This window comes from Suillus subalutaceus, assembly GCF_016647625.1.
Source record: "Suillus subalutaceus strain FC151 chromosome Unknown DFJ58scaffold_272, whole genome shotgun sequence".
Lineage (NCBI taxonomy): Eukaryota > Fungi > Basidiomycota > Agaricomycetes > Boletales > Suillaceae > Suillus > Suillus subalutaceus.
The window spans coordinates 29,751-50,528 of NW_024540521.1; the positions used below are offsets into that span (position 1 = coordinate 29,751).

Below are 20,778 nucleotides of genomic sequence, written 5' to 3' on the forward strand. Positions count from 1 at the left end.
CTCCTTCCTCACTCGGTCAAAGAATCAAAGATAGGCCCACACCTCGTGACTGTCAGATTCTTTTCGATATCATATCGTCGAGGGAGAGATTTGTAAATATTACTTCTTCAGCGAACGTTGAATATTCAAGTCAACAACTATTCGCTAAGAAATTCACAAGATGAGCCTGCGGTACGGCAGGTAAAGTACCGTCTTGAATACTCTTGGAGTCATTTGTACTAATGAGGGTATGCAGTCCTCCACCTCAACGTCCTAGGTGTGTAAGCGTCGGTAATAGGTTGATATTTGATGGGCGATGACAAGCCTTGCAGCTCATCAGAGGCAGACCCTCTGATAGGGCCTGGCAAGCCTTACCGCCGCTATCAATCTCCCTGTTTCTATGCAACACTAGTACTCCTCGCTCTTTTGATTCATGTTGCAATCACGGGTTTCATTTTCTCCAAGACCACTTCAAATGACCCTTTAGATCCGGATGTTCGAGATCGCATTCGCAAGGCTTGGAACATCGAACTTCGCCAGCACGAGAAAGAAGTTCTCGAGCACATTGACACCCAAAAACGCTGGCTTCAAGAAGATAATGACAGGATTCGTCTCCGCGAACAATGGGGTAGGGAAGTGGAAGAGCACGAACGTGAAGTGGAGGAGAGACGGAAGCACGAAGAAGAAGAACGCTTGAGATTGAATATGTTTTGGACGGACCCGACTTCCCACACGTGCACGACATACGCCACTCGAGAGTACACTGCCCGACTGGTGAATGTCCCGTCATACTACAATCGCCGTGTGGAGGCTTGCATGGCCACATCGATAAAGATCCATGGGACTGAATACACGCCTAAGTGGTGCGAGGATCATGTGAGTGTTCCTGCATTTCTTGTTGGCAATGAGCAGCTGATATTCCGAGTCCAGGGTCCAAACAATGTAACAGCTCATTGGGAAGTCGACCAGCATGAGCCGGATTGCGCGTCGTACTGGATCTGGTACAAAGATTTTGTTCGTCGATCCTTCTTGTCAGTATATTTGCAGCTTATTAATTGTCGCAGGGCTGTACTTCGCCTGGATCCGGTCAGCGAGTGAGTTTCTCAGACACGATATAGTGAGCGAAGTTGACGATATGCAGCGCATTGAACATTACCTCGAGAACATCCCGTCTGGAGGCGATTGGAAGGAGTTCTGTGCTACCACTCCTGTAAGCTTCCGTGGAATGCACTTCACGGGGGCACAGATCTGCTTCAAAAATGTTTGCTGCTCGATCACATCAATTTGGCATGGTTTATTGATTATTTTTCAGAACGGGGCCACATGGGGCCACTGGGTTTTCGATGACGAGAAATGCAATTAGTCAAGTCACAATGACGTTTCGATGTTGGATGAGGGGTGATATTGTCTTGGAATTTTGATGCGCTATTTTTACTGTGCCATTGAATGTACTTGTACTCGCATCACTTTATGTATTTTTTTGGGTCATTAGTATTCACCGTTTTGAGTATTCACGGGAGCGTAAAGGACAGGCACAGGGAGTCCCAATGGCAAGTAGAAACTCCGGAGCGCGCAACGCCACGAGAAAGGTTTCGTGGACTGGCTGTACAGTTTGGTAAGTCAAGGGCCAGTATGTGCCATCGCCTTGTAAACTCTAGATCCTGTAGATCGGCAGGCACTCCGGGAACATTGAAGGTGCGGGACGGGCCAGCCAAAAACTGGAAGTTGGCAATATACTAAATGTTGACCGCCAAACCAATACAATGGGGACATGATGCATTAGGTATAGGCTAGCTGCTAGACCGAGGCACGAAGGTACGAGAAAGGAGATGCTGATCGACTAGAACTGACCGTTTGCGCGTGAACTTGAAATTCGTGTGGAGTCTAAACGTTAAACTGCCTCAGAATACATAGTATCAGCAAGTTCGGAACAGCGGCATTAGATATCAATGCCACGACTCCGACTGAATCTGCTGTTCTTACTAGTAGTAGTCTTAGAAAGCACCTTCAAGTTAGATCATAGTATCATAATGATACGATAGACCCGCGCATTATCCGAGTCAGTGTGTTGTCGTCCGCAATTGGATCCTGTGAGTCTTGTGCATCAGGAAATCACGCATTTCCTTTTCTAGCTTTTGTCACGCTTTTTTACGAGACCTGTTACTAATCGTCGCTTTTTCTCACTTATGCTTTGGACATGAAAAGGTTGTGCGATTGAATTAAGCAAGCACGCTAAAATGAGTGAAAAAGCAAGAAAAAGTGGAAAAGCAAGAAGTTCGAAAAGACTCGTAGTGCTGCCGCAGTTCGGTCCAGAACCTAGGTTCAAACCCGAACCTTTGCGGACCAGACCCATGGTTCGGTCACAGGTCCAGACTTTCTGTTGGACTGAACCCCTTGGTAAGTTCGGGGTTCGGTATAATCTGGACCGGTTCAAACCTGCTGACTTTTCGAAGTCGAAGCCTCATGTTTTTGGTGAGGCTTTCTGTTTAAGTATCGTCCTTGCCCTTCTGTTCACTGTCTTCTCCTACTTCTCCTGCATTCTAGTAGGCAAGGTGATCTCTTGGCGACTTCAGTAATGCAGCAACTCATTCAGGTGCCAGTGAGTTCGCAACAATTTTACTGTCTGTCCCAATTAACTTATAATGCAATTTAGTTCAGAACATACCTACTGTTGTGATTCACCATACTCGCCATCTGCCATGGGTTCTTGTTTTGGTGGTTCATGGTGTGCAACAGTTTTAAAACTAGTTTTATATATATTCACTTGGTACCAAGGGACATTTATGCCTCCTGCTGCTATGTCCGGGTCCTCTGCATGTCGCGCTGACGGTTTGTTGAAAGATGCTAGTGAAATTCAGTGGTACAATGATGCTGAAGACAATGAGGTGATCTCAACCTGGCTGGGCTGATATGAAATATCTAAAAATGCTCAACCAGTATAAGTGAGTCTTGGCTCTGCCTAGCTGCTATACTCGCAGAATGCAAGAACGTTCGACCCTAAAGGGGACTGCTACTGAACACAGAACCAGATGAATGAAAGACCCTTGAAGTGTGATGGATGCGCTGTCCTGCATGATTTGGGAATCATGCATGGACATGATTACTAGGTATCCCCCTAAAAGACAAAGTCTGTTAGCTTAGTCCTCAGACTAGTCAACCCATACCTTGGTATCAAACCTTGGTCCAATAGTTTCAGTTTTCCCTCAGTGATTCATGAATCCACCATGTTTTGAAGAAAAGTCATATGTGAGATGGGAATCACATAATGACCTAGTTGATATGAGAAGCAAAAATGAAGGTTAAGGTATTGCCTTTCATTTGGCTTATTCACTTTGGCTAGAGAAACCCATAGAGAAAAGTTCAAAGCCTAACAAAAACCTATCTAAAAAGCCCGCGTATTGTGTACTATTATTTGTTCCATTATTTCTGAGTTGTTTTCTCTAGTGTTTCTTTACTTTACTTTTCTATTAGGATGCTCTGACTAACCAGATGCTTCATAAAATTGTACCTACAGGGTATGATGTCATAATGATGTCATAGGACTTCACCTACACTCCTGCAGGTATTTTGGTTGAAAGATATGATATCATAGTGACGTCATAATGATGTCATGTTCCATGGAATTTGCTAGAACATTCCAATGACTCATAATGACTCATAGTGACTCATAGTGACTCAGAATGATGTCATTATCCCACCATGAATATTCTGGAATGTTCTTTTGCACCTGCTAGAACATTCTGCTCCAGTTTTTGGAATATTCTTCTCACATTCTGAAGTCATTACATCACCTTTTTACTTACATAATATTCCCACACAAAATGTATATAAGGAGAGCCCATTCTCCCCCAAAAAAAATAGATCTCCCACTTGTTGCATTCAAGAACCCCCACTTGAGCAAATTGAACTCTCACCTAAGAAGCTTCAGTCTGAACAAATTGCTGCTTACAAAGCCCATTTCCTTTGTAAGAACTGTCCAGGCAAGTGCAGGGAAAGTGTTTCCCTTGAGATTACGTAAGTTTCTTGTGATAGAAACCCAGTTTTGTGAGACCAGTGTTCTCACCACGTAGTGTTTACTGACCAACACGAGCTTTGGTCACCGTTGTTATTTGTGAGACCAGCGTTCTCACCAGGTATTTGTATACTGACCAACACGAGCTTTGGTCATTGTTGTTATTTGTCATTGTTATTATTTGTGAGACCAGCGTTCTCACCAGGTATTTGTATATTGACCAACACGAGCTTTGGTCCACGTAGTCACATTTGAGACCAGCTTCTCAACAGTTAACCGTATATTCAGGAAACCAGTTCAAGTGTCTAGACGGTATATCCTAGACAATCCCATAGTTTCAATCAGATATAATAAAGCTCCTGGCTAAGTTAATCTGACTGATTGGTTTAGCGAGCCTCCCAAGAACTCACACGTTATCTACCACGAAAGAAGAAAAGTTGTAGACCGTGTTAATTGAGGACTGGCAAGAAGTCTTATCCAGTGTAATTGTGGTGTCATTACATTCTTACACGTATTTATATAAGACCCTCGGTTATTAAGACATCACTGGAGCCCAACCGCGAGGGAGGCTTCTTCTTGATTTCTTATTGAAACTACTCGTATTCAGAGTACTATCCAAACGTAACCATTCAGAATCCAACACACCAGGTAACCAAATTGTCCACGACAATTTCCCCAGCATCTATCTTAACCACACAGTTAACTATGTCACCATCAACACTGCCTATGATGACACACTCTATTCTTACTATGCCTATCCCCGGGAGTAAGGCAGCTCCCAAGAAGTTTAAAGGAGACTTTACAGAAGTCAAAAAGTTTGTCAAGCATTATGAAAAGTTATGTGACTATAACCAAGTCACCACTGACAAGGACAGATGTGAAACCATTACCCAGTATACTTCACGTCATGTCACCGAGTTCATTGAAGGACTGGACTCATATGAGAAAGCCGATTGGAATGCTCTCAAGGCAGACATTCTAAAGTATTATGACGCTGATTTGGACACAAAGCGTTATAAAAGAAAGGATTTACTCTCCTATGTTAAGGCTATGAGGGGACAACGTATTCCCACTCTAGCAGCATGGAAGAAGTATGTACGAGGATTTATTAGGATTGCAGGTTGGCTTCAAACTGCAAAGAAGATTTCAGCAGATGAGTATGCAGGTTATTTTGGAAAGGAATTTATAAGAATTTGCGTGCTAAGATTGAAAGTAGACTTATGGCTAAGGAACCTGACAAGGATTTATCCAAGGCATTTGGCGTGGATAAAGTTATCTCAGCTGCAGAGAAGCTACTTCACAGGGACCGTTTCGATTCAGATCTGCTTATCTCCGAGGAAGAGACTGATCTCTCATCTTCGGACTCTGAGGACTCTGACTCTACTGAATCATCCTTGACTTCAAGCGAGGAGTCATCTGATTCAGATGATGAGGCAGAGATTAAACCTCGCAAATCTACTAAGAAAGGTTCGAAGAAGCGACATGTTGCTAAAGAAACTCCTAGACATAAGGACAGACATTCTGGCACAACAACTCCTATGGAAACCTCCAAGAAAGCCAAGGCTAACAAGGAAGCTATAAGTACGGAACCACGTGATGAGATTGAGGATCTGATCAAGCAGCTCAATATCATGTCACTTGAGGATCCTCAGTATGCTCTTTTGTATTATCGTGTTACTAAGTTAGACCCAAGAGTCATGCAGATTATTTTCTCCACCCCCTCCCAGAGCTGGTGCAGGAATGTCTCCTGACTTACAAGGTTCTAAATTGAATGCTACTCCCAGTAATGGTGGTGGAAGAGGATATGGTCAAAGGAGACCTCAACCCCAACCTGGTTCCAGATTTTACCAATCCACAAGGAACACCATTTCAGAATAGGATTTGTTTTGGATGTGGAGAGATAGGACATACTCTCCCCATTTGCCCTCACCTTGCCAAGCTAGAAGCTGAAGGAAGGATCAAGAGGAATGAAAAGAGACAAATTCAACACCCTAATGGGAATGCAGTCAGACGTATGCCAGGAGGAAACAGTCATTGAAGCACTTAATAGGGAAGCAGCTCCCATGTCACACTTTGTTGCTATTAGACCCTGATGAGGTCAATCGGGAGTCTTTGACTAGCAATGTGATAAGGAGCAGGAGAACTAGAGTTGATGATATCTCTAGTGACGAGGAAGAAGATGAAGAAAGTGATAGCGACAATGATGCATTTATGATCCCTGCATATGGCGATGAAAGTGACGAAGAAGACTATTACGTATATCCAGCAGAAAGAACCATAAAGACCGCTGCCAAAGCTAGACGAGAACGCTTTGACGGAGTCTTTCCCCCTACCAAGAAAAATGTACGTGATCAGGAGACTGGATCAAAGGGAAAGGAAAATGTGATAGGGAATAAACCTATGACTGCCCCGCGATCAAAGCCAGCTCCTGCATCAAAGAAGGAACCTATTATCAAAGAAAGGTCCCGGACCACTAACAAGGAGTGAAAGGGCTAATATTGATAAGCAGAAAACTCGTATTAATCCAGATTATGATGAAAATAATGATGACATAATCATGGAAGATGTGCCACTTCCTAAGCCAAGTTTGGCTAAGGAAGACAAAAAGAAAGCAGACCCTGGTGAAAAGGAAAACACGAGTCCTAATCAAAAGATTACACATCGTCGTATCTCCGATTTAGCAGTGCGTGCTAAACCTGAAAAAGTTTTGGAGTCAGTCCTTAGGACTCCAATCTCTTTAGAAGTTGGTGAAATTCTTGGATCATCCCGTGAGTTGTCAGGAATTTTAGCCAATGCTATAAAGCCAAAGCCAGTTGTTATAGAAAAAGCCCAAGCTCACTCGATTTGGAGCAAGACCCGTGGCTTATTGATCAGGATGACAATGTATTGTGATGGAGAACCCATCAATGCTATAATTGATACTGGAAGTCAGCTCAATATAGTGAGCCGACAAGTTTGGAAAGCTCAGATTAACCGCCCCATTGACGTAGGAAGAAGCATCTCTATGAACGATGCTAATGGAGGCGAAGGAAAAATTACAAGGCTTAGTTGAGAATGTTCCACTTACTTGTGGAGCAGTCCAAACCAAAGCAAATCTTTATGTAGGTGACCATGTACCCTTCAATTTGCTATTAGGAAGACCGTGGCAACGCGGGAACTATGTTAGCATTGATGAAAGACAAGATGGAACATGGCTCGTATTTAAAGACCCGCATAATCTTCACATTACACATGAATTGCTATGTACCCCTGATGGTATTAATCCCAGTGGGTATTTGAACCATCAACTTGGTATGGTTCAAGACTCCCTAGCAGTTACCTAATTTTTGGAGATGAAATGGCCATTGATAATGAGCCAGAATTAAATGATACAGACTTATCTTTACTTAGCATGGCTGAATTAATGGGAAATTCTCTAAATAATGAGAATTTTGCATTTTTGGCCGATGTTTTGGGATTACATAATCAAAGTTCTACCAACAACCAGAAAGTTCAAGAAAAATATGACATCACCCATGATGTCAATGTACTAGGCCCTCAATTTGATTTTATACCTACTCCCTATAGTATAAATAACCCCAGAAAACCGGGGCACAAAAGATAACCCCCCACCTTTGCTCTCAGAATTGTTGCCGCCGCCTGTTGCGCCCAATTTGGAAATCCACGTGACCGGCATGCAAAACGTTGCCGAATCCCTAACTGCCGTTTTGGGCTCCGCCGGAAGTTACTGGCTGAGTCCAAAATCTCAAAACAACGATTTGTTGACTCTGCAACTTCGTCCTAACACAGCCTCTCCCACCTCTAAGTTCTTCTTGCCATCTCCTCGTTTCTCTCCCGTTCCGCCGGCGAATGCCGAGGCTGGATGGGAGGGACGTGCACTTACTGGCGACTCCCTCAAGCCCACATATCCGGATGACGCCGGAGTTGGAGGAAGTGGCGCCACTGTTGGAGATGGAGTGAGTATGTTGGGAGAAGGTATGTTGTATGACCCCCTCCCTCTTTGAACAACAACTAACACGTGTTTTGCGCGATGCCTTAGAGCACAACGCCTCCCTCCATCATATCCTGGACCCTGCTTCCATTATATCGCCTACCCCCAGTGGATTGCCAGTGGCGCGTGAGGTATTGTGTGCTCCCGCCACTCCTGCATCTACTCCCACCTTGGGACCTGACCCTCTCTTCTCTCCCCAATCCGCAGCCTCTTTTGATGGTGCCGGCAGTGACCATGAGCCATCTGCTCAGGTCCTGACGGCAATCAACGTCTTGCAGTCGCCGTTCCTTCAGGTCCCAAGTCCATTTAGTGTTCTTCCAGCGCCGTCTCTGTCTGCCCAGGCCTTGCTGACAAATGATGTTCTTCCAACGCCGTCTCCCTCTCCACAGGTTCTGAGGGCCAACCATGTTCTCCCAACGCCGTCTCCACCTGCTCAGGTTCTGACAGCCAATAGCGTCTCTCTAACCTCGCCGTCTGCTCAAGGCCTGATGGGCAACAATGTTTTTGCAACCTCGCCGTCTCCTCAGCTCTTAGCGGCTACTAATGTCTTAGCCGGCTCTCCAATCATCTACTCTACTCCTACCACACATGATAGCGCCTCTCACTCTATTCCTTGCCCCAACCCTGTTGCTATATCTTCTCTACCTACTCCTTTACCCAGTGCTGAAGACTGGCGCTCTATTTCTCCTTCACCCTCTATGCCACTAGACACAGTCCTCCCCCAGCCTTATGTTGAGTCTTTTGTGCGTTCGTCAGCTGGTTCACCCAGTGATGAGCTGTGGGTTGACGCTCGTCGAGTTATTCATGTCACATCCGTTTCTAACGGGCCGTATTACCTTCCGTCAATCGAACGAGTCCGTTTTCTTGAGTCCCCTACTACTGTGCCTTCCTGCAAGAGTCCTGAGTCTACTGTGCATGACCCTGATAGTCCGCCGCCCCCATATGCTCCTAGTCATGTGGACGAGTTCGTCCGCATGACAACTGTCCTGCCGGTGCTAGATGGTCATCAGTACCTCCTGGACTACTTTGCTTCTGACCTACCTGCCATATGTGACGAGCATCCTCGCGTGCTCGACGACGTCGCCGATGAATATGTGTCTTACTGTGAATGTCAAGATAACCTTTGCGCTACTGATTGGGATGCCGAGTTTTTTTTCAGTTAAACGTTCCGTCGAGAATGTCACTGAGCCCTTCCCATCTCCTGGACCTAGGTCCGAGCGCGATTGGGATGATCGTGCTCGGGACCTTCTCGACCATCGAGCTCATAGCCGCGCGCTGATTGCTAAGCTCGAGGACAGTCTTTCGCCTCGCATGTTGCACGAGGGACTTCGACGTCCGAGCGTTCTCGCATGTGACCCCAACCAGCGCATTGGTACCCATGTACCCCCGACGTACTACCACACTGATCATCCTCCCATTAATCCATTTTTCACGCTCGACGAGACTGATTATTTAAATTCTATTACAAGCAGTAGCCGAATTCCACGGGGAGCATGTCCTTGCATCCTCGATCAAAGCGGCCCTGCTCCTGCCTTATCCTGACCCCAACATTGTACACTCGCTTGTCGAAGAGCATGTGCTCGACGAGCAAGACGAGTTCAAAGTTATCAAATATGCTCGAGCGCGGGACCGTGCGCTCGAAATTCGACGAGTCCGTCTATATATAGTTGCTTATCGTCCTTTTCGTTCTTTGACTATTTCTAATGCGTCGCAGCTTCGTATTTGCGCGTGTTTCGACGATGACTCCGATAGCAACGACGACGAACAGGGACCCTCGGAGTCCCATATCTTCTTCTTACCTTAATCTCGAGGTAAATGACTCTCATATCCTCGACGATAGCGTGCTGACGTCATCGTTCAGGGATCGAAAGCCCATTTCTGGCCCGATTGATTTTATTATTTTGTATTTATATTTTCGGTTTGATTTTATTTGTTTCTCGAGTTTTTTACCGTTTAAAACTCACAAAAAATTGGCTTATGTTTTTCCAAGTGTATTTATAGCTCTGAGCTTCAGGTTTTTTGTTTCGAGCTTCGAGTCTCGTGTTTCAAATCTTGCCTTGTATCCATTCAATTTTTTATTTGTTTTCCCCGTGTACAGTGGCTCAAAAAACCGTCCGTATGTTTTGGCATTTTTCACTATCTATAATATTGTGTGAGAACAAACAAATGCCTCAAAAACATGCTTATACCACATTGTAGTATGGCTTCAGGGCTTTCATTTGAGCCCTACACCGTGGGAATCGGTGGAGATATGGTGGAGATACAAGGCTCACAAAATGGTGACTCATGCGGACAGTTTTTTGACTCAAGTATTTTACAGTAATAACCAGGTATTCTAGTATTTTGTATGACCTCCCTTGGCTTTAATTACTGCCTCTATCCTTCTAGGCATACTCTCAATTAATTTCTGGCAATCCTCAGCTGTGATCTTCCCCCATTCCACTGCTACTCTCTCCCAAAGCTCCCATACTCCTTTAGGGGGGTTTTCATAGGCTTGAAGCTTTTTCTTGAGTGTTCCCCAGAGATGTTCAATGACATTGACATCAGGAGACTGTGCTGGCCAGTCAAGAACATTGATGTTATGTTCTTCAAACCATTCCCTAGCTCTTCTGGATGTGTGCTTAGGATCATTATCCTGTTGGAAAATGATATCTTCTTCATCAATCCCTGATTCTGCCAAGCTAGGCAGCAAGTGGTCATTTAAAATGTCCACATACTACTCAGCATTCATCTTCCCCTCAACCTCAGCAAGCATTCCCACACCATTCCATCCCATACAGCCCCATACCATTAAAGAACCTCCTCCAAACTTGACAGTCCCATTAACCTCTCTGTCTGTTAGGGCCATCTCCCTTCTTTTTCCATACATACACCTTCCCATCTGACCCAATCCTATTGATTTTGGTCTCATCTGACCATATAACATGCTTCCAGTCCTCTACAGTCCAGTGTTGATGAGCTAAGGCAAAGGCTAGTCTTCTCTGCCTATGTTTGATGGAGAGAAGAGGCTTTTTCTTTCTTTGTTACTGCCTTGAGATGAGCTGCCTTGAGAACATTCCTCACAGTTTGTGAAGAGACAGGGGTAGTGATGGTGGAATTGATATAATGGGTGGCTTGGACAGCATTATCAGCCTTTCCTGTAGTGATATGTTGGATAATAGCCCTTTTGTCAGTAGAGGTAAGCTTGGATGGATGTCCTCCACAAGAGTTTTCCTTGTCTGGGTGGCTTTCTTTGATGAACTTGGCCACAGTGGACTTGCATATTCCAGTTCTAGAGGAAATTTGGCGAGCAGAGAGGCCAGCATAAGACAGAGAGAGGATATTATCTCTTTGAGCAGAGGAGATGGCTTTCATGGTGATTATGACTATGATACATGAGATATTCTGGTTTATATAGTTAGATATAGTCATAAAATAACATAATGACACCACTTTATAATTTATATAATAGTGGCATGATTTTTATGGTGTCATAAATAATGATTTATATAGTTTTAATATACACTCAAAAAACTGTCCACATGAGTCATTATTTTATAAGCCTTATATCTCCACCATATCTCCGCCGATTCCCACGGTGTAGGGCTCAAATAAAAGCCCTGAAGCCATACTACAATGTGGTATAAGTATGTCCTTGAGGAATTTGTTCATTCTCACACAATATCATAGATAGTGAAAAATGTCAAAACATGCGGACAGTTTTTTGAGCCACTGTATTTGTGCCTTGTTTGTATTTGTATTCCGCATTTTTGTATTTTTTGTTTCAAGTTTGTTTATGTGTCAACTATTGGCCTTGCCTTTGTGTATTTGTATCCCAAAAGTTCAGGGTTCGAGAACCCAGAACACCCATTTCCTTGTCTCTACCTATGTCAAGTATGGTAGCATGTGTTAGCATAGTTCATAATGCAACATGTGATTATCCTTATGTTGAGCCTAAGTTTTTAAGGCAATCAAGTGATAGTATATTTTGTCTAGCAATGTTCAGTGACAATATCACTGAAAGTTCTAGTGATGTACCTAAGCTTGTGTATCCTGAAGACTTAGAGAATGATGATCAAATAATTGAAGAATATTGTTTGAAGTGCGGTACCCAAGAAGAACGTCAAACATGCCTCGAGGAGCTGTTTGATGATATATCTGTTGATTCTGATTGGGAAAATCCAAGTTCAGACCTGGAAATAGATGATGATTTCCTGGACTTTGATGAAGATGATTTATATTTTAAATTATGAACCATCCACCCTTTCAGACCCATCTTATAACCCAATCCTTACAATGTATAAACGAGTTGACAAGAAAGTTAAGCCCGTTTCCGGTACTTTCCCTCAAGATGCTCGAGTCTTGAGGCAGTTTCCCCATGATCCTTTGAAGACTATGATTCCCTTGACACCACAATCCACCTGAGTTCATACCTAATGGTAGATTGACCATTGAGCGTATGAAGAGTCTTAATATTAACTCGGCTGCTTTTCTTTGGCCCGAGAAGGTCAAACTGTTTCAACATATAATGCACTTAAACCAAGATGCACTAGCATTGAAGAGACTGACCGAGGGACTCTCAAGGAATCATATTTCACCCCCTATATTATCCCAACCATCCCTCATGTTCCATGGGAATACAAAAATATTCCTATTCCACCCGGTATTAGAGAAAAGGTGATTGATTTGTTACGAACCAAGATTAATGCAGGAGTATACGAGCCAAGTCAATCAGCCTATCGTTCACGCTGGTTTTGTGTATTAAAAAAGAATGGCAAACTCCGACTTGTTCATGACCTTCAACCACTTAACAAAATTTCTATTCGAGATGCAGGCCTAATCCTGATTGTAGATGACTTTGTAGAGTCATTTGCTGGCCGTCAATGTTATACTGTTTTTGATTTGTTCTGGGGATTTGATGCTAGGAAAATGCACCCAGACAGCAGAGATTTAACAGCTTTCCTTACAACCCTTAGGATTGCTAAGGTTAACTGCATTACCTATGGGATACACCAATGCTCCTGCGGAATTTCAGAAGTGCACTAGTTTTGTATTGCAAGATGAAATTCCTCGTGTAGCCAATGTTTTTATTGATGACTTACCGGTCAAAGGACCTAAGTCTACTTATCCTGACGAAGAAGGAGATCCCGAGGTGTTAGAAGAAAACCCTGGGATCAGAAGATTTATCTGGGAACATGCTATTGACGTGCATAGAATAATGCACCGCATAAAAGATGTGGGAGCAACATTTTCTGCTACCAAAATACAGCTATGTTTGCCTGATGTCCTAATAGTAGGACAAAGATGTACACCAGAAGGAAGATTACCTGACACAGAAAAGGTGTCAAAGATCCTCAATTGGCCTATTCCTACCACAGTCAAAGAAGCAAGAGGCTTCATGGGCCTTTGTGGAACAGTTCGTATTTGGATTTTAGGTTTCTCAGAACTAGCAAAATCTATTACCCGACTATGGAAGAAAGATGAACCCTTTGTTTGGGGTGATGAACAAGATGAAGCATTTGAAAAGTTGAAAGAGAGAATATGTTCTGCCCCAGCAATGAGAAGTATAGATTATACTTCAGCCAACCCCGTGATTTTGTCAGTGGATTCTAGTTTTGTGGCTGTAGGAATTATATTGTCCCAATTGGATGATGAAGGAAGAAGAAGACCAGCCAGGTATGGATCTCTACCCATGGGAGATACAGAGTCAAGGTACTCCCAACCAAAACTAGAACTCTATGGACTTTTCCGTGCCCTTAGGCATTTCAGGCTTCACATTATTGGAGTACAGACTCTAATTGTGGAAGTTGATGCAAAATACATCAAGGGAATGCTTAACGAACCTGATTTGCAACCTAATGCAACCATTAACTGTTGGATTCAAGGAATACTCCTATTCGATTTCACCCTTGTTCATGTTCCTGCCACACGTTTTAAAGGTCCTGATGCATTATCTAGGAGACCTTTAGCAGAAAATGAAGAAATAGAACCTGATGAAGACTCCTGGCTAGATGATATAGCTCTCTTTGCAGGAATCTCTCAGGAAGACTACCGACCGTGTTCACTATCCATTCCTATGTATTCCTATGAACCCACTTGTCTACCATCCGTCTTAGCCTCAACAACTAGTCAAGAGAAGACCCTAAGAGAAATATATAAATTTCTCACCACCTTGGAACCACCTAATTTTGAAAAGACTGCCCAGCGTAAGAAATTTGTTACCCCGGGCCACACAGTACTTTGTCTGTGGTGACCAGATGTTTAAAAGATTAGTTGGACGACCCCCTCTACTTGTAGTATTTGATGCTGACAAGAGAGCTGCAATTCTTCATAAAGCTCATGAGGAACTAGGACACAAAGGTGTTCAAGCAACTTTTGAGACCATTCGTTACTGTTTTTATTGGCCTCATTTGTACACGGACGTTAAACATCATGTACAGTCTTGTCATGATTGTCAAGTAAGAAGTGTAAAGAAAATGCACATCCCCATTACTGTTTCTACCCCTGCGACTATATTTGTCAAGATCTATGTGGATATTATGAAGATGCCTTCAGCTGCAGGCCACAAAAATCTTGTACTCGCTAGGGACGATTTATCCCACTATGTTGAAGGAAGAGCATTACAAAACCCATCTGCCAAAGCTATGGCAAAGTTTTTCTGGGAAGATTTGTATTGCAGATACGGAGCCATTGGTCAAGTAGTGACTGACAATGGACCTGAAGTTAGAGGAGCATTTGAACAACTCCTCATGCGTGTTGATATTCCCCATGTCCAGATTTCCCCTTACAATTCCCAAGCTAATTGTCATATACCATATATCCGGTTACAGATCCGATGATCTGGATCTCAGATCCGATCCAGATCCGATGAACATATCCGTCGTCCGGTCCACAGATCCGCTTTGATTCTTATTTCATTTCCTGTTCATATAACTCTAACTATCGTTCATCTCCTTTCGGTATTCCTGTACACCGGTATACCGGTTATCCTTTACTTCCGCTTTGCTTACTGATCCGCTACACTTACGAATCCGCTTTTACTTGTACTTCATTCCCGGTTCATGATTCGTGATCCATCCAACTTACCAATACGCTCCACTTAGACTTTGCTTATTGATCATTCCGTTAGCTATCCGTAGTATATAAACCTTTGTATATGCGCTGTAGTAGATCAGTTCGAATATCATCTTAGATTGCACTCATTCCGTCTGGACTCTAAGTCCCTCCGTTATCCGTCCGGACTTGAGTACGCTACTCTTGTCTACTCCGAGGCTTAGGATAGATTCCTATAGTCTACATATCCGCCTCTGTCTTCGAACAGTCCTCTTCGTCCAGTGTGAGCTTAACTTCCAGAGCAAGCCTAAGGCTTTCCGTACCGGAAGGGCTAAAGTCAACTTCGCCCAATCCTACCTTAAGGGTATGGCCCTTGAATGGTTTGAACCGGATCTCCTGTCCGATGATTTGGACGACCATCCGGATTGGATGGATGACTATTCCGTGTTCATGCTTGAACTCCAAGCCAACTTCGGGCCTCATGACCCATCCGGTGATGCAGAAATGCAGCTCGAACAGCTCCACATGCGCGATGGACAGCGCATCAACAAGTACGTTGTGGAATTCCAGCGTCTTGCTTCACAGGTTCGTGGCTGGGGCGACGGAGCCTTACGACGCCAATTCTACAACGGACTCCCGGCCCGTATCAAGGATGAAATCAGTCGCATGGGTAAACCCTCTACTCTTTCCGAATACAAAGTCCTCGCTCAGACTATCGACGCCCGATACTGGGAACGGAAGGGAGAGATCTCTCGAGAAGCTAAACCCACTTCATCCACTACCCCTAAGCAATCCACTTCTGACCGGACGAACTCCAATACGTCCGGATCCGGAAATCACAAATCCGGAAACTCCCATGATCAAAAGTCTACAAAGCCATCCGCGTCCTCGAACTCGTCCGCTCCTAAAGTTCCGGATCTTACTTCCAAGCTGGGTAAGGACGGAAAGTTAACGTCCGAAGAGCGGCAGAGAAGGATGGACAAGAAACTCTGCTTATTCTGTGGTGGGCCCGGCCATACTGCTCGGGAATGCACCAAGTCTACTTCGCGTGCTGCCAAAGGCCGCGCTGCAGTAGTCGCTCCGGAAGTCAAACCGGATGTCTCTACTGAGACAAAAAATAGTCCGCGACTCTCCTAGCTCCGTGCAGGAAGAGGGTCGCGTTGACTCTGCCTGCACAAAGGAGTTAAGACTCAACGCTGTCGCGCTCTCGGATCCGACTTCCCTCTGTCCATATGTTTCACTTCCGTTACTTCCATCCGTATCCGAATTTCCAGCTCTTGTAGATTGTGGTTCTTCTCATTGTTTCATAGATACTGCGTTCATCCGAAAACACAAAATCCCTACATATCCGATACCTACGATTCCGCTCCGCTTGTTTGATGGTACTTGTAATAATACTATTTCCGAAGCTATAGATTTGTCCGTCCGTTTTCCGTCCGGTGTAGTCACCTCTGATACGTTCTACGTTACCCCCTTTGGATTCATCTTGTTTTATCGTTCTTGGATATAGCTGGCTCACCCGACACAATCCGTTGATTGACTGGGTTTTTGGGCAGCATCGAATTCCGGACGACATCTCATGGAATGCCATCGACCCCTCCGACGTCACTTCCGTCCTCGGATATCCCTCCTCCGACGGAAACCATACCTCCTCCGACTACATCCGTACCCTCCGCTGATAACACTGTTCCTAATATATCCCTAATCAATGCAGTTGCCTTTTGCCGGGCCTGCAAGTTAGAAGGATCGGTCCAGTTCAGTATATACCTTCGACCATCCGGTGTCGATCTCCGATCCGCTTCTCTATCGTCCGATCCTCCGGATCTATCCAAAATTCCTTCGGACTATCACGAGTTTGCGGATGTCTTCGACAAGGGAAAGGCTGGTCAGCTTCCTCCACATCGTCCTTATGATCTAAACATAGATCTGGAAGAAGGAACTAGTCCTCCCCTCGGAACTATCTATTCTCTATCTCCCCGGTCGAGCTTGCAGCCCTCCGGAAGTTTCTTGATGAAAATATTGCCTCTGGACTCCTCCGCTCCTCATCCTCTCCTCACGGAGCTCCGGTCCTATTTGTCAAGAAAAAGGACGGATCCCTCCGCCTTTGTGTGGATTTCCGTGGACTCAACCAGATCACTAAGAAAGACCGATATCCAAAATCCTAGACTCTAAGCTGGACCGTCGTAGAAGACAATGCCAACTCTTATACCTCGTCCGATGGTCCGGATACGAAGGAACAGACAAGAGACTTCATGGCTACTAGCCACGGAACTCGGAAACGCGTCCGATCTAGTCTCGGATTTCCACACTGCATATCCAGACAAACCCGGTCCTATTGCTATACAATGAATATACAAAGCGGATATACAAGTACATTAGTAGCAGAGAAGGCAGATCCGAAAATCCTCAGCCATCCATCTCCATGTCCCCACCCGATCCGGATCCGGATCCGGATTCTTCAACGTCCTTGTCAGTGGCCTCAGAACGAGCCGCCTCTGTAATCCGGATTCCATTCCGGATCCCCTCAAGAAGGATGGTCTGGAACTCCCTCTGCTGCTCCAAAAACGCCTCCAAGTTAGTATTCATCCGCTCTATAGCAGTCCTACTCCCTTCCGCCGCTCCGATGCTCTGCTGGAGCAATCCGTTGGTCCGAGCCAGTTCCGCTACAATGCTATTAGCGGCCGCGACCCAGGCCTGATCATCATACTCCACTTCCACCTCATCCGCTACTACCGTCTTCATATCCGGATCCGGAGTTGGACTCTGCTGGCGCTTCTTACCCTTGCCTCTCGGAGATGGGTTCTCAGCAGCGCGCTGCCTCTTCTTAGACTTGGAATCCGTAACGGTTCCAGGTCGTCCGGGACAAGGAGCCTTGTCCTTCCGGCACGCGTTACAAGCCTTGATCTATCCGAATGTTAAGAGTCACGGATCCGAAGATTCAAGGATGACTTACCAAGGAATTGCTATCCGCATCGGACCACAGACAGGCCCGACCCTTCTTAGCGCAGCGGGTACAAGCCCCATCCTTATCCGCTGAGATGGCGCGAGACTACGGATCCGATAAGGGACGGATCCGATAGAACAAGTCATAACTCACCATTTCCGCTACTATAGCCCTGCGCCTAGCCTCCTCCGCTTCCCTTCGGGCCTCAGCCCGTTCAATCTTCTTAATCCCTGCCAAGCGCTTCCGTTCCGCCTCTTCCGCTTGTTGCTTCAGCTTTCAGCCTCTTCCTCCTTCTGAACCTCGGCCTCAGCAGCAGCCAGCGCGGCCTGGATATCCGCCAGAGTCTGCTTAGCGGTCTTCTTAGAGCCGGATCCGTTATCAGTCATGGTTGAGATAAGCTAGTGGTAGTGAAAAAGTAGGGAAAGGAAGGAACACCCTGCGACGCTTTGGCATCCGTATATCTGTCAGAATCCGAACTCAGCAACTTCTCCCATCAGCTTCTCCATTGTCTCGCACTCATACCATCCGTTCCGGATCGCTGATTCTTGTGCCTCTAGGGATCGGCCCTAAGGGGGGATACTGTCATATACCATATATCCGGTTACAGATCCGATGATCTGGATCTCAGATCCGATCCAGATCCGATGAACATATCCGTCGTCCGGTCCACAGATCCGCTTTGATTCTTATTTCATTTCCTGTTCATATAACTCTAACTATCGTTCATCTCCTTTCGGTATTCCTGTACACCGGTATACCGGTTATCCTTTACTTCCGCTTTGCTTACTGATCCGCTACACTTACGAATCCGCTTTTACTTGTACTTCATTCCCGGTTCATGATTCGTGATCCATCCAACTTACCAATACGCTCCACTTAGACTTTGCTTATTGATCATTCCGTTAGCTATCCGTATATAAACCTTTGTATATGCGCTGTAGTAGATCAGTTCGAATATCATCTTAGATTGCACTCATTCCGTCTGGACTCTAAGTCCCTCCGTTATCCGTCCGGACTTGAGTACGCTACTCTTGTCTACTCCGAGACTTAGGATAGATTCCTATAGTCTACATATCCGCCTCTGTCTTCGGACAGTCCTCACCCGTTAGTTTCTAGTCCGGATCCGATCCGGATTGGCCGTTACTCTATATACGCGATACTTTAGCTCTCTGAAATAAGGGGCAAGACTCGGGAAAGGGGCACAGCGCACGAGCTGAGGCCGAAGCCCTTCGGATCCGATACTACTTGAGTACGGTCTTAACAATTTCATAGAGCAACTTCTGGACTCATCGGGCTTTATAGCCATCCTTGTTATCATAGATCAACTATCCAAGCAAGCGATATTTGTTCCGACTCACGATACCATCACCTCTCCTGACCTCGCTCGCCTGTTCCTACTCCATGTGTTTTCCAAGCACGGAGTTCCATCCCATGTCACCTCGGACCGTGGTACAGAATTTGTATCCCACTTCTTCCGGTCCTTAGGAAAAGCATTGGATATGGTCCTTGTTAAGACCATAGCTCAAGGGTAGACGGATCCGAAGGGCTTGGCCTCAGCTCGTGTGCTGTGCCCCTTACCCGAGTACGTGCCCTTAATTTCAGACTGAAGTCCAGATGGAATCCAACGAAGTCCGAAGGACTTCCGGAGGCTGGCTACTCTAGTAGAGTGCTAGAGAACTTCCGGATGAGTGCGAGAAACTTCCAGAGGAGTATAGGAAACTCCGGAGGAGTTTCATCCACTGTATCGGATCAGAAGGTAAGACTTCCCAAGGTAAGTTCCCTAGATAGAAACACATAGAGGATAAGCTGCAAGGGACAGGGTCCAAAGCAGGATAGGATAGGCGGAGTGATCCAAAGGACAGGACGTCCGGAGGTCTGAAGGTTAAGACGTCCGAAACGTACGTTGTCCGAAGGTTAAGACGTCTGAAATGTACGTTGTCCGAAGGTTAAGATGTCCGAAACGTACATTGTCCGAAGGTTATGACGTCCGAAGGTTACGATGTCCGAAGGTCCGGAATCCGAGAGGATAAATAAGCCAAACACAAATGCTATGTACAAGCATGTGGAAAGATATTGGTAAGTATGAACGGAACATAAGTAAATGAACTCGGATATGAACAGAGTACAAGGATCAATAAGCAGATGGAAACAGAGATAACCAAAGTCTGGAGTCAAGGGATTACCATAAGGAGATAGACACTGATTTAAGGTTTGAGCTTCGGATATGAGTATAGTCAGATCCGGAGGTCTAGAGATATCGGATGAGGTGTCTGGATATCGGATGAGCGGATCCGGAGATCTAGGTGAAGACGAGACTAGGATATGGATCATTGATATTAGACCGATAGTCTAGGGAAGGTAGAGTCTGAGATGGAATGAGCTCGGATCCGATAGGACCAAGGGTGGATGAAGCAGGCTTAGCTGCGGAGGTCCGAAGGTATGGATATATGGATGTACGAAGGTGTACGGATCCAAACTGATAGTGGACTGCAGGACTAAAGGCATGGATGAGGGTATGGAGTGATGGATAAGGGTATGGAGGTCCGGATGTGCATCCGGAAGGTGTCCGGAAGGCGTGGGAACATCATCGGACGAAGGTCCAGAGTACGGGATATGACAGTCCTCCACTTCACATCCGGATATCATCCGGAAGGGGACGGACAAACTGAGTGTGCCAATCAAACCCTGGAACAATACCTTTGGATATATTGCAATTATCAGCAGGACAACTGGTCGGAACTACTTCCCTTAGCAGAGTTTGCCTACAATAACGCTCCTAGTGCTACTACCGGAGTATCGCCTTTCTTTGCTAATAAGGGT

The 20,778-nt window shown here is 45.3% G+C and overlaps 2 protein-coding genes across 2 annotated transcripts; both read left to right on the forward strand.

Moving 5' to 3' along the window:
- The first annotated feature begins 27 nt into the window (after nucleotides 1-27).
- On the forward strand, nucleotides 28-1,489 carry DFJ58DRAFT_823591 (uncharacterized protein). Its single transcript, XM_041392121.1, has 7 exons — nucleotides 28-180; nucleotides 236-256; nucleotides 312-855; nucleotides 910-993; nucleotides 1,044-1,073; nucleotides 1,121-1,240; nucleotides 1,292-1,489. Exons 1-7 carry the CDS (start codon nucleotides 161-163, stop codon nucleotides 1,340-1,342), a joined length of 870 nt encoding a protein of 289 aa, XP_041235696.1. The 5' UTR covers nucleotides 28-160; the 3' UTR covers nucleotides 1,343-1,489.
- A 6,176-nt stretch (nucleotides 1,490-7,665) lies between these two features.
- DFJ58DRAFT_736482 (uncharacterized protein) lies at nucleotides 7,666-9,786 on the forward strand (the record flags this gene model as incomplete). Its single annotated transcript, XM_041386805.1, has 5 exons — nucleotides 7,666-7,966; nucleotides 8,031-9,086; nucleotides 9,142-9,354; nucleotides 9,455-9,633; nucleotides 9,697-9,786. The coding sequence occupies 5 exons, from the start codon at nucleotides 7,666-7,668 to the stop codon at nucleotides 9,784-9,786; spliced, it is 1,839 nt and encodes a 612-aa protein (XP_041235697.1).
- Nucleotides 9,787-20,778: the final 10,992 nt, after the last annotated feature.

Excerpts from the sequence above, each read along its gene's own strand:
- DFJ58DRAFT_823591 (XM_041392121.1), top strand. The coding sequence starts at position 161 with ATGAGCCTGCGGTACGGCAG. Across the intron at positions 257-311 it reads CCTCCACCTCAACGTCCTAG|CTCATCAGAGGCAGACCCTC; the intron begins GTGTGTAAGCGT and ends CAAGCCTTGCAG. Across the intron at positions 1,241-1,291 it reads CACAGATCTGCTTCAAAAAT|AACGGGGCCACATGGGGCCA; the intron begins GTTTGCTGCTCG and ends ATTATTTTTCAG.